General features: G+C 40.2%; 1 protein-coding gene across 2 annotated transcripts in view; it reads left to right on the plus strand.

Moving 5' to 3' along the window:
- Positions 1–493: 493 nt before the first annotated feature.
- ST7 (suppression of tumorigenicity 7) overlaps positions 494–15571 on the plus strand; it is a 152891-nt gene continuing 137813 nt past the window's right edge. The window contains exon 1 of one of the 2 annotated variants that reach the window (XM_034431032.3): positions 494–863. In XM_034431032.3, the coding sequence (XP_034286923.1) occupies positions 596–863 (268 nt within the window). In that variant the 5' untranslated portion in view covers positions 494–595. The remainder of the gene's footprint in view (positions 864–15571) is intronic. The other variant, XM_034431031.3, reaches the window with a different exon arrangement.

Raw genomic sequence — 15571 nt, forward strand, 5'->3', positions numbered from 1 at the left:
TTGGGGAAAGTATTTCAGCCCCAATTTTTGGGATGGTTCTCTAGATTGTAAGTATTTGGTAGACTTTGTCTCCCACTTTGGCTAAATGTGCTTTTTATCGACTTGTTTTTGTATGTTTCCCTAGTTTCATCCAAAGTTTTTCTCCCCACTGGGAGAAGATGGAGAATATTCCAAATCCCACCACGGTACTTAAAATTAATGCTTTCCTTATTTAATGGGGATGGTAGGTAGAGGGACCGGGCTGCCATCGAAAACGGAAAGAAAAATACAACTAAAATGAAATAAACGTGGAGGCTATTTCTTCTGAATGACTTCCTTCACGTTGGCTTCCTCCCTGTTTCTGCCATCGATTTGTAAGTTTAGGCGCTGCAGAGACAGGACCCGTGTTGACTTTGGCCTCCGGAGATAGCCTTGCGTGCCGGTGCAAACCAACAAGCAGAAGAGGGTTGTTAGAGGCAAGGGACGGATGGTGGGAGGGAAGAGGCTCCTCTTACAGCTGGGTTTGTTTACAGCTCAAGCCGAGTCTTAAATAGATGTTTGCGTGGAAACCCTGAGAGAGGGCGGAGGTAGAGCGGGACACGTTACTTTGGGAGACATGAATCATCCCAGAAGTACACAGTGCGAGGTCGAGGTAGCAGAGAGCGACCTGCAGAGCGCGTGTGGCTTCGCTCTGCCCCTCTCGAGCCGTCCCCGCTCCCTTTCTTCCCCAAACATGGCCGAAAACGGGGGCGGTTTTCTGGAGCAACTCAAGTCCTGCATCATCTGGTCCTGGACGTACTTGTGGACTCTCTGGTTCTTCGCCATGCTTTTTCTCGTCTACATCTTGAGGATACCTTTAAAGATCAATGACAACCTGACCTCAGGTAACCAACGCGCCTTTTTCTCTCCTCGCCTAACCCCACGCCGAGGGCCTTCGGCTGTGCAGGTCTGGGGTGGCTGGAAGGTGGCGGATGATGAGTTCTCTGGAGGAAAAAGGCGAGATAGAAACTTTCTTTAGAGCTCACCCAGTTCCACGCTGCAGGCTGAAAAGCACTGTCGCTCTTGATAGTAGGGAAGTGTACGTTTTCCTTCTGCTCCTGTTGTACCTCTTAGGTAGTAAATTGGAGAAGACTCAGGCTGGCTCCTTGCTCTGCTGTTTTGTTTGTTTGTTTGTCCCCTATTAGAAAAAAAAATAACTCCATTTCAGCCCCATGAGCCTCCGTAGGAGGCATTTTTGAGTTGGCTATCAAGGTTTTATGCTCACTTTCTCCTCCCCAATTTCCTGTGGAGAGAAAGAGTGGGAGCGTTTGGGAAAGCTGGTTGGCTCCTTAGACTGTTCTGATCCAAACTAAAACTTATGGAAAAATATTGGAAGGTTGTTTCTTCATCCGGATGTGGCAACTATGCACATTAAAAGCCAACCAAACTAAAAGAGTCTTTTCAGATCTTGTGTCTATGGATGTATAGGGCTGCAGCTTTTAGAGGTTTTGGTCAACATGTTGAGTGGGGATAGGAGGAACCATAATCCTGTCCATAGGTTTGATGAACAGACAACTATGGAAATTCCATTTAGCTATCATAATAATCACTACTGTGAGAGTTGGCACGTTTCTGCTCCATGAAAGTAGTGAATAAACAGGGCAAAGTAAAGCATTTTGCAGGCTACAGGGAAAGACTGTTATTCCACTGCATGCCTACAAAAAGTAATAAGTAATAATTGGTAGGGACTGAATGCTGTGGGTCAACAACAGCAGAAAGTTATGATATGCAATAAGTCACAGGCTGATCTTTCCAAGCTCTTGATAGGACTTGCTCCTTGCTCTATTTGATCGCCAGCAGCATGTTGAGCAAGTAGGGTAGTGGCCTTGTGGCCAGGACACTAAGATTTTTCCTTATTCATTTAAAAAAGTAGATATAAATATGTTACGCTGTGTGACACATAATCACTAATACACCAATATTGGTTAGTGTGAGATTGTGTGTTGTTTGTCATATGTTTTTAGAACTTTGAAGTGGCATGATGTCAACATACAACAGGAGGTAACAAAAAATAGAACTTGCTTTTAAATATTGTTGAGTTATACAGTTTGAATGTATCTAAATATTTGTATGAAATAACTTATAAATGCCTAAAAATTAGACCAGGTAGATGAATATTTTGAGATGACTACTTTCATAGGGTTTTTTTAAAACCAAAAATAGTGAAATGTATATGGAAATTTAAAAATATAAATGTTGGCAGAAAAGTAGAAGCTAGTATGTGGTCTGTTGAAGGAAGGAATGTTTTCTCCAAGAAGCAAAAATGATTGTGAATACTAGTGTGCTTTACTCACTTTGTTATGTGAAGTAAGGTATTGTGTGTGAATGAGAACCATTTTGATAAGAGAAACAGGGAGACTGTGAGTCCTAGTCCTGCCTTAGGCACAAAGCCAACTGGGTGGCCTTTGGCCAGTTATTTTCTCTCAGCCCTAAGAATGAAGCAATGGCAGACCACTTCTGAAAAAACTTGTAAAAAAAGTTTTTGAAAATCAGACATGACTGAACAGAAGAAAAAATGCAGCAAGAAAAATACAAGCATTTAGACCAGGGTTTACACCGACAGACTCCGCAAATCAGTTGGAAAACAAAGGGGAAAGGAAAAATTAAGTGTTTATCTGTTTTGTTTTTAGGTGTGCTTTTTTTTTCTTTTTAACATTGATAATATAAGTGCATCTACATGGAGAGAAGTATGCATTGGGGTACCCCAAGGCTCTGTTTTAAGCCCAGTACTCTTCAACATCTTCATCAATGATTTGGACGAGGGGATAGATGGGGAACTCATCAAATTTGCAGACAACACCAAGCTGGCAGGAATAGCCAACACTCCAGAAGATAGGCTTAAGATACAGAAGGATCTTAACAAACTTGAACATTGGGCTATCTAACAAAATGAAATTCAATGGTGCAAAAAGTAAGGTTCTACATTTAGACAAAGAAAACAAAATGCACAGGTATAGTATATATGGTATCTTACTCAAAAGTAGTAACTGTGAGAGGGATCTTGGCGTCCTAGTGGACAATCATATAAATATGAGCCAGCTGCGTGCTGCAGCTGCCAAAAAAGCCAACACAGTCCTAGGCTGCATTAACAGAGGGATATAATCAAGATCATGTGAAGTGTTAATACCACTTTATTGGTAAAGTGGTAAGGCCACTTACCACTTGGTAAGGACACACTTGGAATTCTGCATCCAGTTTTAGTCACCATGATGTAAAAAAGATGTTGAGACTGTAGAAAGAGTGCAGAGAACAGCAACAAAGATGGTTAGGGGACTACCCACAAGAAAATGGACTTAAACTATTTAGGAAAATAGAAGAATATGTTGAAGTTGCAGGACTGAAAATAATGAAAGAAAAAGCCAAAATAGTTTAAAATGTTACAGACACACAGAAAAAAGAACTAACAAGGAAAATAGGTATACAGATAGTCAAGAAAGTTAAATATTTAGGAATTCAACTAATGGCAAGGAATGTGATGATTAAAGGAGATAATTATAAATTGGCGCAACAAATTAAAACTGATTTGGAGAAGTAGAAAAATCTACAATTATCATTGATGGGAAAAGTAGCTACTATAAAAATGGATATCTTGGCAAGTTTACTATATTTCAAATAATACCAATAAAACTGGAAAAAATATTTTGAAGAATTAAATAAAACAATATTAAAATATATTTGGCAAGGGAAAAAGCAAGGTTAAGTTTGAAAATGTTCCAAGAGTCTAAAAATAGAGGTGGTTTTAGGCTACCAGATTGGGAATTGTATTACCAGGCTTCGATACTTACTTGGGTGAAAGAATGGATTGAGGAACAAAAGATTATTGATCTTGGAGGGACATGATATTGAATTAAGTTGGCATGCTTTTTTATGGTATGAAAAAAACAAAAAAAATTCAAAGATACTATGTTAGGAATGCATTATTATTATGGGAGAAAATTAAAGAACAACATTATTTGAAAATACTGGTCTGACTCTCTACAATGCAGGCACTGATTTATCCAAATGTTATTGATATAGAGAAGATTACCATATATAAAGATATTTTAAATGAAAAGAGGGAACTTAAAGCTAAACAGGAACTGAGTGATCAAGGGATTGAGATAACATGGTGGTCATATGTGCAGATACAATCTAGATACGAGAAGGATGTCAAAATGTATGGTTTAAAGAATTAACAGAATTAGATCAGATGCTAACGGACAGATGAAAAATTAATAAAGAAAATATATAGCTATTTGTTAAGTATTAAGATGGAAGAGGAACAAGTAAAAGAGACAATGATAGTATGGGTTAAAATTTTGGTTATTCGATTGAGTTAGACAAATGGAAGAAATTATGGGATAGAAATTGTAAATTAACAATGTCTACTGCATACAAAGAAAATCTTTATAAAATGTTTTATAGATGACATTTTCCACCCTCAAGGTTAGCAAAGATGTTTAAGGATAAATTTGCAAAATGTTGGAAATGCCACCAGATACTTGGTTCATACTATCATATGTGGTGGGCATGTCAAAAATATTGGACAAAAATACATACATGGCTGGAAAAACATTCTTGTTGGGCATTTGGTAAAATGTTGAGCATTTTACCAGACAAGTATAACAAAGGAAATGTATATCTGATTTTATATGTACTGACTGCAGCGAGAATAGTATTTGCACAACAATGGAAAAGTGAAGAGATCCCAACAGAGGAAGATGTGATTAGAAAAATATTGTGCAGAAATATTTTTTTTAAAATTTGATTTATATGCCGCCCTTCTCCGGAGACTCAGGGCGGCTTACAATGCGTTAAACAATAGCCTTCATACTTTTGTATATTTATACAAAGTCAGCTTATTGCCCCCACAAACTGGGTCCTCAATTTACCTACCTTAGAAAGGATGGAAGGCTGAGTCAACCTTGAGCCTGGTGAGATTTGAACTTACAGTAATTGCAGACAGCTGGTGTTAATCACAATGCTATCAGTCTGCTGAGCCACCAGGCCTAGCAGAAATGGATAAGCTAACACTTACAATTGAGGAAAAGAAAGAAACTAAATATTTTTTGACTTGGCACTTATTTTATCAATGGCTAGCTGATAAAAACAGGAGCTAGAAACAAGGAAATATATGGAAGGATCAGTGATATAAGGAAGATATGGTAACTTGGTTAAACAAATAGTATGATTATTATTATTGTTAATATTAATATAATAATATTAATGCAATGAATGTTGTTGTAAACACTTTGATTATTATTTCCTAAAATGATTTTGTTATGTATGTATCTATTTTGTGCGGGAAATTCAAATGTATAGTGAATCCTGATTGGTTCTTGGTCACCTCGGAAAAGTATATAAAGAGGGCTGCTGCCTGTGTTCTTTTGCTGAAGTCTCACCCTGAATTAAAGAGCTGTTGTTACTAGCCTGCTTGTGCCTCTCGTTATTCCCGCGCTACAACATTGGCGACGAAGGTGGGATAGAGGACACAAGAGGTTTTTCAAAAGAGCTTGGAGTTTCAGCCAGGGTGACTAGCGAACACGGAGACACGGCATGTCTGCCTACGTTCCGCCAAAACCCTTCGACCCGACCCGAGAGAAGTGGGGATCGTATCTGACCAGGTTCGAGTGCTCACTGGAAGCGAGCGAAATGCAAGGGCTCTCTGCGAATAGAAAAAGGGCTCTGTTCTTAAGCCACTGCGGGCCAGACGTATTCGAGATGGCTGAATCCCTCTGCGAGCCAACCCCAGTCCAGACGGTTCCATGGGACGTCCTTCAGGCTAACCTGAAAGCCCACTACGCTCCAGTTCTGTCTAAATTCGTCCAGCGCTACGAACTCCGACAACGAGTTCAAAAAGAAGGAGAGCCGGTCAGTGCTTATGTGGCCGCGCTTCGAAAAGCCGCAACGCATTGTGACTACAGAGACTTAGACGACGCGTTGCTTGAACAACTGATTTGCGCGGTTTGAGATACCCGGTTACAAGGCGTCTTTTAGCCAAGCCAGACCTCACGCTAGCTGGTGCGCTAGACGAAGCCCGAGCACACGAGGCATCAACGAAAGCTTCGGAAGCGCTGCAGCGACCCAGTCCAAGCAAAGACGGGCTGAAAACAGCCCCCGTCCACAGAGAAGAGGTGCGAACCAGCACAGAGAAAGAGTTGGACGAGGACGTTTTCCATACAGAAAAGAAATCGAGTGAACAAAGCCACCGCCACGAGAGCTGTCCCAGCTGTGACGGCGATCACGAGAGACATTCGTGTAAATACAGAGAAGCCATTTACAAGCGTTGCGACAGGAAAGGCCACCTAGCATGAGTTTGCAGAGCTCAATTTCCGCGTAGTCGAAAGTCACATGACTACCGTGACCAACCAGAACCGGCTCATTCAAAACAGCCAATCAAAGATGACGGCGCGAGAAAACGGCGCGAACCTCAAAAGCGGGAGACCTACAGCATGAGAATCGGCCAAGCCAGCACAACCGACGATGAGAAAGTCTACACGAAAGTAGAAATCGATGGCAAATCGTGTGAAATGGAAATCGACACGGGGTCTACGTTATCGATCATGTCCTGGTCAACACTCAAGGCACTCCTGCCCCAGCTTCAGAAGAACCAGCTGTCCCATCAGAAAATCCGCCTACTAGACTACCAGGGAAACCGAGTTCCCGTTGAAGGCGTGGGCACATTCCGGGTCACCTACAGCGAGTTCCAGAAAGAGCTGCCCCTGACCGTCGTTAGCAAGCCTCTGCCAAGTCTACTGGGCGTGAAATGGTTCCAGGCCCTCGGCATGGGTTTCACGGGCGTTCACAGCATCAGCGGATCATCACTTAAAGAAACCCTGCTCCACGAGTTCCGGGACATTTTCGAAGAGACTCTAGGCAAGTATGTGGGGACCCCTATATCCTTTAATTTAGACCCCAACGTAGCACCAATCAGACTAAAAGCAAGACGAGTTCCATTTGCTTTAAAGCCCAAAATTGATGCGGAGCTCGATAAGCTCATTAAGCAAGGGGTGCTAGTTCCCATAGATCACGCTAAGTGGGAAACCCCAATAGTCACGCCAGTCAAATTGGATGGCTCAATTAGAATTTGCGCCGACTATAAATGTTCGATTAACAAGGCGTTGCAGCAGAGCGCCTATCCGGTTCCGATAGTCCACCATCTACTACATTCCCTGGGGCCTGGCAAGCTATTCGCAAAACTAGACCTTGCGCAGGCGTACCAGCAACTGCCGGTAGATGACGCTACGGCAGAATCACAGACAATAGTAACTCACAGAGGTGCCTTTAAATGCACCAGGCTTCAGTTTGGGGTCAGCATCGCCCCAGGACTCTTTCAAAGCACAATGGAGCGCCTTCTACAAGGCCTCCCAGGTGTCGTCCCATATTTCAACGACGTTTTTTTTTTATTGAAAAAGTTTTCAAATACAAATTTCCCCCCCTTTTTTTTCCTCCCCCTCCCCCTCCCTAACCCCCCTCCCCACCCATCCCCCCCTGTGATTTCTTCGTAACAAAAAACCTAATTCATAACAGATTACTTACTCCCTCCTCTAAATACTGACTTTTACTTACTAAAAATATTATTAATATTATAACATCCCCCTTTATCCATACATTTCAGAAAAGAAAAAAAAAAACATTATACTATAACATTGTAGAGTAACTTCTAATTTAACATAATAGTATTATAACTCCCAATTTGGCAATAATCTGCCCTTTTTCTCCTCTCCCAAACTTATATCTATATATTATTACAACAATTCAAAACCACCTTCCACTTTAAGACTATACGATAAGTCCTACTTTAACATTTAATCTTCTATATATATTACTATAACATTTCAAAGCGGCCTTCCCCATAAAATCTAGTTTAACATTTAACATTTAACATTTATCCCACTCTATCCATTTCCTCCACTCCCCTAAGTATATCACTTAAAAATCCCTTTTCTTAAACTAATCAGTCTGCTAACTAGCTTATTCACCCACTGTCCTGCAAAATTACCATACACAACAATTCTTAATATCTTTGATTCATTGCCCACACTACTTAAAAATATATGTATATATATTCCATTATATCTAAATAAAAAAAGAAAAGACAATGACTTTAAATTTATCGTCCATATAATATCTTCTTTGAAGTCTTTCCACTGGATTATTAGAACCAACATCCATAATAGGGTAACATAGCTTGCTGATGCAACAGTTTATTCAAAATCTTCAATCATATCTGCCCCCATCAGTAGTAAATATCTTCTTATATGTATAAAAGTAAAAACAACCACCCGAGTGACATTATAATTATATTCCATATAGTAATAATTGTGGGTTTCATCAGGATTATTGATTCCAATCATCGTAGTGGGTAACAACCTGATCTTCTGCATGCCCCAGCATAATTCTCTTGCCTGATTCAAGATAATTATAATATATTTATCAACACAAAAAGAAATTCCAAAGTGGATAATTCAAATCCATTAGATTAAGGCTCTTTTCACGTCCCAAGATTACGGCAATGCAGAGATCTGCCACTATCCTCAGGATGATATTGACCAATACGTCGCCTCCTCTATGTTTTCACGTAATCATTCATATTTTAAAGTCACTGGCTTCACTGTTGCTTGATTTAGAAATTTCTATTTTTATGCAACCTATTTCTTTTTTTCTTTTCTTTTTGTGGCTTTGATTTCCATCCTGGTTTCCTTTCTACAGATTGTGTATCAACTAGTCGGTTTTCATTCTGCTTTGTAGATTGGTCTTGTTGATTTTGTTTTTGTGTCTCATGTCTCTTTTTTATCCCTTGTATGTCCCCTAATTGGTTTCCATGCTTGTCTTTGCCTTGATAAGTCATCACATTAAAGTCAGATGCCACTTCTCTCAAATTTGTAGATAATCCAGCTGGGGTATCCGATAAATCCAAAGGCAATTTATCTGGTACAGTCTCTGTAATTCGATATTCTCCCTTTATTTCCAGCTCCTTCTGCTTATCCTGTATTATACCTGAAGATGTTAGATTCATTTTCAACCTATTTCGATAAAATTCTTCCGCTCTTTCAACAGTATTTAGCTGGTATCTTTCTCCTTGATATCTCAATATAATACCAACTGGGGCGCCCCACCTAAATGGGATATTTCTCTTTTTTAACTCAGTCACCAGAAAACCAAATTTCTTCCTTTCCATTAATATCTTAGGTGGGAGTTCCTTGTAAATCCAAATCTTTCTTCCATACAATTGCAAATTAGAATTAAAGGAATTTTGCACAATATTATTCCTAATTTCTTTATCTGTGAAATAAATCACCACATCTCTAGGCAGTTGCCTTTGCTTGGCAATCCAGGAATTTATTCTGTAAATTCTGTCAATCCTACAAAACACTTCCTCAGGTTGAACCTTTAAAATCCCAGCTAGAATTTCAGAAGATATTCTCCTTAAATCATCTCTGTTATTTTCCTGCAGGCCTCTTAGTCTTATCGCATATTCTGTAAAATTATATTGTACCATTAGAACCTCTTTTTCAATCCTCTGTTGCAGATTTTCTACATTACCAGACTTTTGAACAGCATCCATTTTAGGTTTTTCTTCTGAGCTATTATCCTGAGTGTTTATCAAATCATATTCAATCTTTTGAATTCTATTGTCCAATTTATCTTGAATTTCTTCCATTTTAGACTCTAGTAAATTAGTATTTGTATCCAGCTGTGTCATAAATTCTGAAAAACCATTAGCCACTTTTAAAATTTTTCGCTCCAAAAAATCAAACTTAGATTTCACCAATTCTTTAATTTCCTGGTTAAATTTTTCAAGATGCTGATTCACAATCTCATCCCTTCTTTCAATCTCCTCTAAGAGAAATTCTATTATATTAAAATCAGGTTTCTGAGACTGAAGAGTTAAAACTTGTTCCTTTAAGTTGTTAATGGGGGAATCCCCCCCCCTACTTGTTTATCTGACTTTATAAGTCTCAATGCCATGTTTCCGCCCAGGCAGGCTTTGTTAAAAGAAAAAAAAAACAGGAAAAAAGACTTCTTTCCAATCAACAACAATGTCAAGTCTCCAGGGGAAAAAGAGAGAAAAAAACACAGGAGCGAAGTTTTGTCTACAAATGTAGCCAGTGGTATTTATTCCGCTACATTGTAATAATAGGAAACGGAAGGACTTTCCCTTTCAGCCTCTTCTCCAGCCGCGGCAGACGCCATTTTAAAAGGTTTTTTTTTTCCCCTTTCTTTTCCTCTTTCTCTTAAGTACTTTTTAAAAGATAAGTAGAATACTTGCGATTCAGTATTACAGGTCCAGCTCACATTTTCTTTGAATAATCTGTTAAATTCACAGGCTTGCTCTTGACGCCTGGCTCTGCATTAGCAGAGGTCTCCCAAAGCCCGGAGCAGCGGCTGGGGATCATCCGCTCCGTCCCAAAAGTAAAAGAAAAACTTTTGGGACTCTGCAGAGAGTTCTACCCACCCCTGCCGGCTCTATCTCCGTTTCCTCATGGAAACGGAGTTTTTTCGAGCCGCCGTTCCGTTGTGAAGGCGGCTCTGACAGGCAGTGGAAGCTGACGATCCCGAAGGAGCATCTGGCGGCGGCCAGCAGCAAACCGGAAGCCAGCCCGTATTTCAACGACGTTTTGATTAGTGGCCAAGACGAGACTTAGTTAGGCCAGAGAGTTAGACAAGTCCTAACGAGGTTCAGAGAAGCGGGACTTAAACTCAAGCGAACAAAATGCAAGATAGCGGTTCCATCAGTGGAATTCTTAGGCTACAGAATCGACGGCACAGGCATTCACCCCACAGAAAGCAAAGTTAGGGCCATCCAAAGCGCGCCCACCCCCAAATCAAAATCTGAACTGCAGGCTTTCCTGGGCCTCCTCAATTTTTATACGATGTTCCTGAAACACAAAGCCACCGTTGCGGAGCCTCTGCACAGGCTCCTTGGAAAAAACGTTCCGTGGGTTTGGGGCAAGCGAGAAGCGGCCGCATTCAACGCAGTAAAGAGACTTTTGTCTGAGGACAGTTTCCTTATCCAATACAATTCCGAACTACCTCTAGTATTGGTCTGTGACGCTTCCCCCTTTGGTGTAGGCGCGATTCTAAGCCATAGACTGCCGAATGAGTTAGAGGCGCCCATCGCCTATTACTCTCGCACGTTGTCTAGTGCTGAAAGGAACTATAGCCAACTAGATAGGGAGGCACTAACGGCTGTAGCGGGGTAAAAAAATTTCACGAGTATTTGTTTGGCCGCAAATTTGAACTTATTACGGACCACCTGTCTCTTTTGGGCCTTCTGGCTGGAGATAAACTGACCCCGGCCGCTCTCTCCCCCTGGATGACCAGATGGTCCATTTTCTTAGCCGTGTACTCGTACAGACTGCTCCACCGGCCGGGCAAAACTTTGGTACATGCTGACGCCCTCAGCCGATGCCCCTTGCCCGAACTATTGGACAACCCGACCCCGGAAGCCCCGGTTTTACTGCTTGACATTGTTTCCCTGGGCCCCATTTCTTCAAACAGGGTGGCGAGGGTTTCTGCCAGAGACTCTGTGTTGCGCACTGTAATGGGCTGGATAACGAGGGGTTGGCCTACCAAGGTGGACGGTGGTGACTTTCAATTGTACTTTAACAAAAAAAATGAACTGTCAATGTTGGGGGGTTGCTTGTTGTGGGGGGACAGGGTGGTCATTCCTTCACGGTTAAGGCACAGGGTTCTGGAAATGTTGCATGAGGGGCACCCTGGTATTGTTCGCATGAAAGGCCTAGCTCGTAGTTATGTTTGGTGGCCACATCTCGACCAAGATGTCACTGAGTGGGTAGGGAAGTGCAGGCCCTGCCAGGAGTCCCGCCCAGATCCGCCCATAGCTCCTGTTCGCGAATGGGAAAAACCAAAAGGGCCATGGGGGAGGATTCACATTGATTTCGCTGGCCCGTTCCATGGCCAGAACTTTCTCATTATTGTAGATGCATATTCTAAGTGGCTCGAAATTGCCCTAATGCCATCTACCACTTCTGAGGCCGTAATCAAAGTACTCAGAAAACTATTCGTAACACATGGGTTGCCGGACACCCTGGTATCCGACAATGGGCCCCAATTCACGGCAACTCAATTTGAAGGCTACCTAGCCGAATTAGGCATAAGACATGCATTATCCGCTCCTTTTCATCCGGCTTCTAATGGCCTTGTTGAAAGATTTGTAAGAACGGCCAAAGAAGCTCTCTCCCGGCTTGATGCAGGGGATTGCCAGGCTAGAATAGATGAGTTCTTGGCAGTATAGCACGCCATCCCGTGCCCGACCTCAGGCCGCAGCCCAGCCGAGCTCTTAATGGGCCGAAAACTAAGATGCATCCTCGACCGCCTGCATCCCAATTACTCCCCCGATAGCTTCAAGGGGGAAGGGGGAGGACTAAGACAATTCCAAGTAGGAACACCAGTTTTTGCTAGAAGTTACACCAATGGGCCCTTATGGGTAGAGGGAATCATTGTGGGAATTACCGGACCAAAGTCATATACAGTCAATATAGGGCATGGTAAAATCTGGAGAAGGCATATAGATCAATTGCGTAAACGTTTACAAAACGAAAACCCATGTCCTAACTTTCAAGGTCTTCCTGACACAGCTACCTCAAGCCCGAGTAAGCCGGAAAGTTACCTGGCAACCCTGAGTTCCAGCGCCGCCCCAGCGAGCCGACACTCCCAGCCGGAGATAGCCACACCTCCGGAGAAATCCAGGAGGTTCCATTGGCAGAGACGGGAGAGACGGGAGGTCCCTCCGACCGGCTCGACGCCTCGCCAACAACTGAACTGCGCAGGTAAACCAGAATTAGGACACGCCCTGGTCACCTGCGTGATTTTGTATGTAAATATGTAAATAGATAGAATAAGTGCCTTCTGGGAGTGGAGGGGTGTTATGTATGTATCTATTTTGTGCGGGAAATTCAAATGTATAGTGAATCCTGATTGGTTCTTGGTCACCTTGGAAAAGTATATAAAGAGGGCTGCTGCCTGTGTTCTTTTGCTGAAGTCTCACCCTGAATTAAAGAGCTGTTGTTACTAGCCTGCTTGTGCCTCTCGTTATTCCCGCGCTACAACAGATTTGTACCCAGACAACACACTGTTCAATTGAAATTGGAATTTTTGTATGCTATAAAATAAAATAAAAATTTATTACACACACAAAAAAAAGATGATTAGGGGACTGGAGGCTAAAACATACTATGAACGGTTGCTGGAATTGGGTATATCTAGTTTAATGAAAAGAAGGACTAGGGGTGACATGATAGCAGTGTTCCAATATCTCAGGGGCTGCCACAAAGAAGAGGGAGTCAATCTATTCTCCAAAGCACCTGAAGGCAGGACAAGAAGCAATGACTGGGCAGCAAACAATATTACATTGAGTTTTAATTGTAACACCATACTAACTTTCTGTACATCTGCCATCTTTTATTTTTGTTTTATTGATTTATTGTAATTTCTTTGGTGGTTGTGTGCTGTCTTAAATTGTCAAAATAAGTGGCGTAGAAGTTTAATGAATTATTATTAACTTTCTTTGAAAATATATCTGTTAAATACAAATTTGGGATAAATTATGGCAGAAGCATAGTACCAAGACACACACACAGACCCAAACACTTGCAGATATATTGCTGTGCAATTCTAATTTTGTCACACAAAAGAGGCAGTCAACTTATTTTCCATTGGCCTGGAGGACAGGGCTGGAACCAATAGGTGAACAAGGAAGAAGCTTTTGATTGAATGTCAGAAAGAACTTCCTGACTGTAACAGGCTGCCAGCCAGTGGAAACAACTGCCACATAAAATTAGTGAGTTTTTTTTTGCTGGAGATCCTGAAAAACAAGCTGGATAGTCATCTGACAGAAAAGAATAATGTAATGCTTTTATTAAAAAACAAAAACAAGGTTGTTACATTTAAGTCTATAGAAGGATATATACTGTAATTCAAAGTTTGAATCAAAAGTAGTTACTAAAAAAAGACAAAGATGTATTTATTTCTTAGTCTAGATATAAATAACTTATTTAATGCATTTAATAGAGTTCTTAGTAGAACTTGTAGGCCAGGAAAAAATAAAGCTATTTAGATTTGCCAAAATCTAAATCAGTATTCTCTTCTAGAAATATCAGATTGAAATATCATCTGATATTCTTCCTTTTAATCTTTCAAATGCATATATTTGGATAAGGGCTTAAATTTTACTTGTTTTGTTTTATTCTGTGCCATGGGAGTTTTGTACAATATCTTTTTATTCTTTTTTCCTTTATATTTTAAATTTTGGATTATTTCATCAGCAGAATACTCTGAAAATATTCCTTCTCTCACAAATGAAATCCTCCAGACAATTAGCTGCTGACTAGTTAGTTCTTTCAGATTCCCTCAAGTGCTCCTTCATTGTTGTTTTGCTGTTTGACTAGTTAATTTTTAAAATATATTTAGTACCGGTATTTATTTATATCAGGGTGGATAAAAATCAATGATTTTTTTAAAAAAATAAAAAAAATTGGATTTTTTTTATTTTTATTGAATTTATTTTAATAAAAAACTTTTGGGGTAAAAATCTATTGTAAGATAGTTTTCTATTTAAGATACATAAATAATTTAGTTTATTCAGCATGAAATGGAGCTTAGTTATGTAGCACGAGGCTATATATTCTGCAACACTGGGACTATCGGTGAGTCAACAGCGGGTCAAAGGAGTAGCAGAGATGACAGTTGCTCTTTAAAAATTATGATTTAAATCGAGTTGATTTAAATCAAGTCTTTTTACTAGTGATTTAATTCATGATTTAAATCATGATTTAAATCGACTCGATTTAAATCAAATCCACCCTGATTTATATCCCACTTTTATTATTTTTATCAATAAATCCAGGCGGTGAACATACCTAATAGTCCTTCCTCCTCCTATTTTCTCCACAACTCTGTGAGGTAAGCGGGCTGAGAGAGAATGACTGACACCCAGTTGGCTTTTATACCTCAGATAGAACTAGAATGTCTCTTTCATTGACTACAGGCCCATTTGTCTTTTGACTTGTCCTGTGGCCAATGTCAAGTAGCAGTGTCCCAGAGATATCTGAGAAATAAAAGTCCAAAGGTAATACTTTTGAATTAGTTTCAAAATCAATGTCTTTGTCACAGAATCTTAACATCGAATTCAGATGTGGAAATGATTAAAAAAGCATTGTTTGGTCTTTAGCATTTTTTTTTATCCTGTGGAATGCTGTGAAATGAAAAAATAAAGTGTTCTTTCTATAACATATCTGAATTTGTTTATTTCTCTTAGTGAAAAAGTATCATTTAACTTGCTATGGAGTTATGTATCAGTAGTTTTATCAAACTCTCTCAATTGGGGAAAAATAAGATAAGGAAAACATCAGCAACCTTGCGGATCACAATTGCTGCTTCATCTTAACAATCATGTTACAAAATAAAATTTGTACTGTATGTATAAAACTGTTTCGGGTGATATTTCTTATGTGCAAATGAAATGGAGTAGATTTAGATATGTTTACTGTGATGCATGTTTTTCTCTTTTTCAGCCGCACATATTATTAGTAAATATTATTTTTCAACA

The sequence above is a fragment of the Pantherophis guttatus genome, chromosome 7 (assembly GCF_059756535.1).
Source record: "Pantherophis guttatus breed Tessera chromosome 7, ASM5975653v1, whole genome shotgun sequence".
Lineage (NCBI taxonomy): Eukaryota > Metazoa > Chordata > Lepidosauria > Squamata > Colubridae > Pantherophis > Pantherophis guttatus.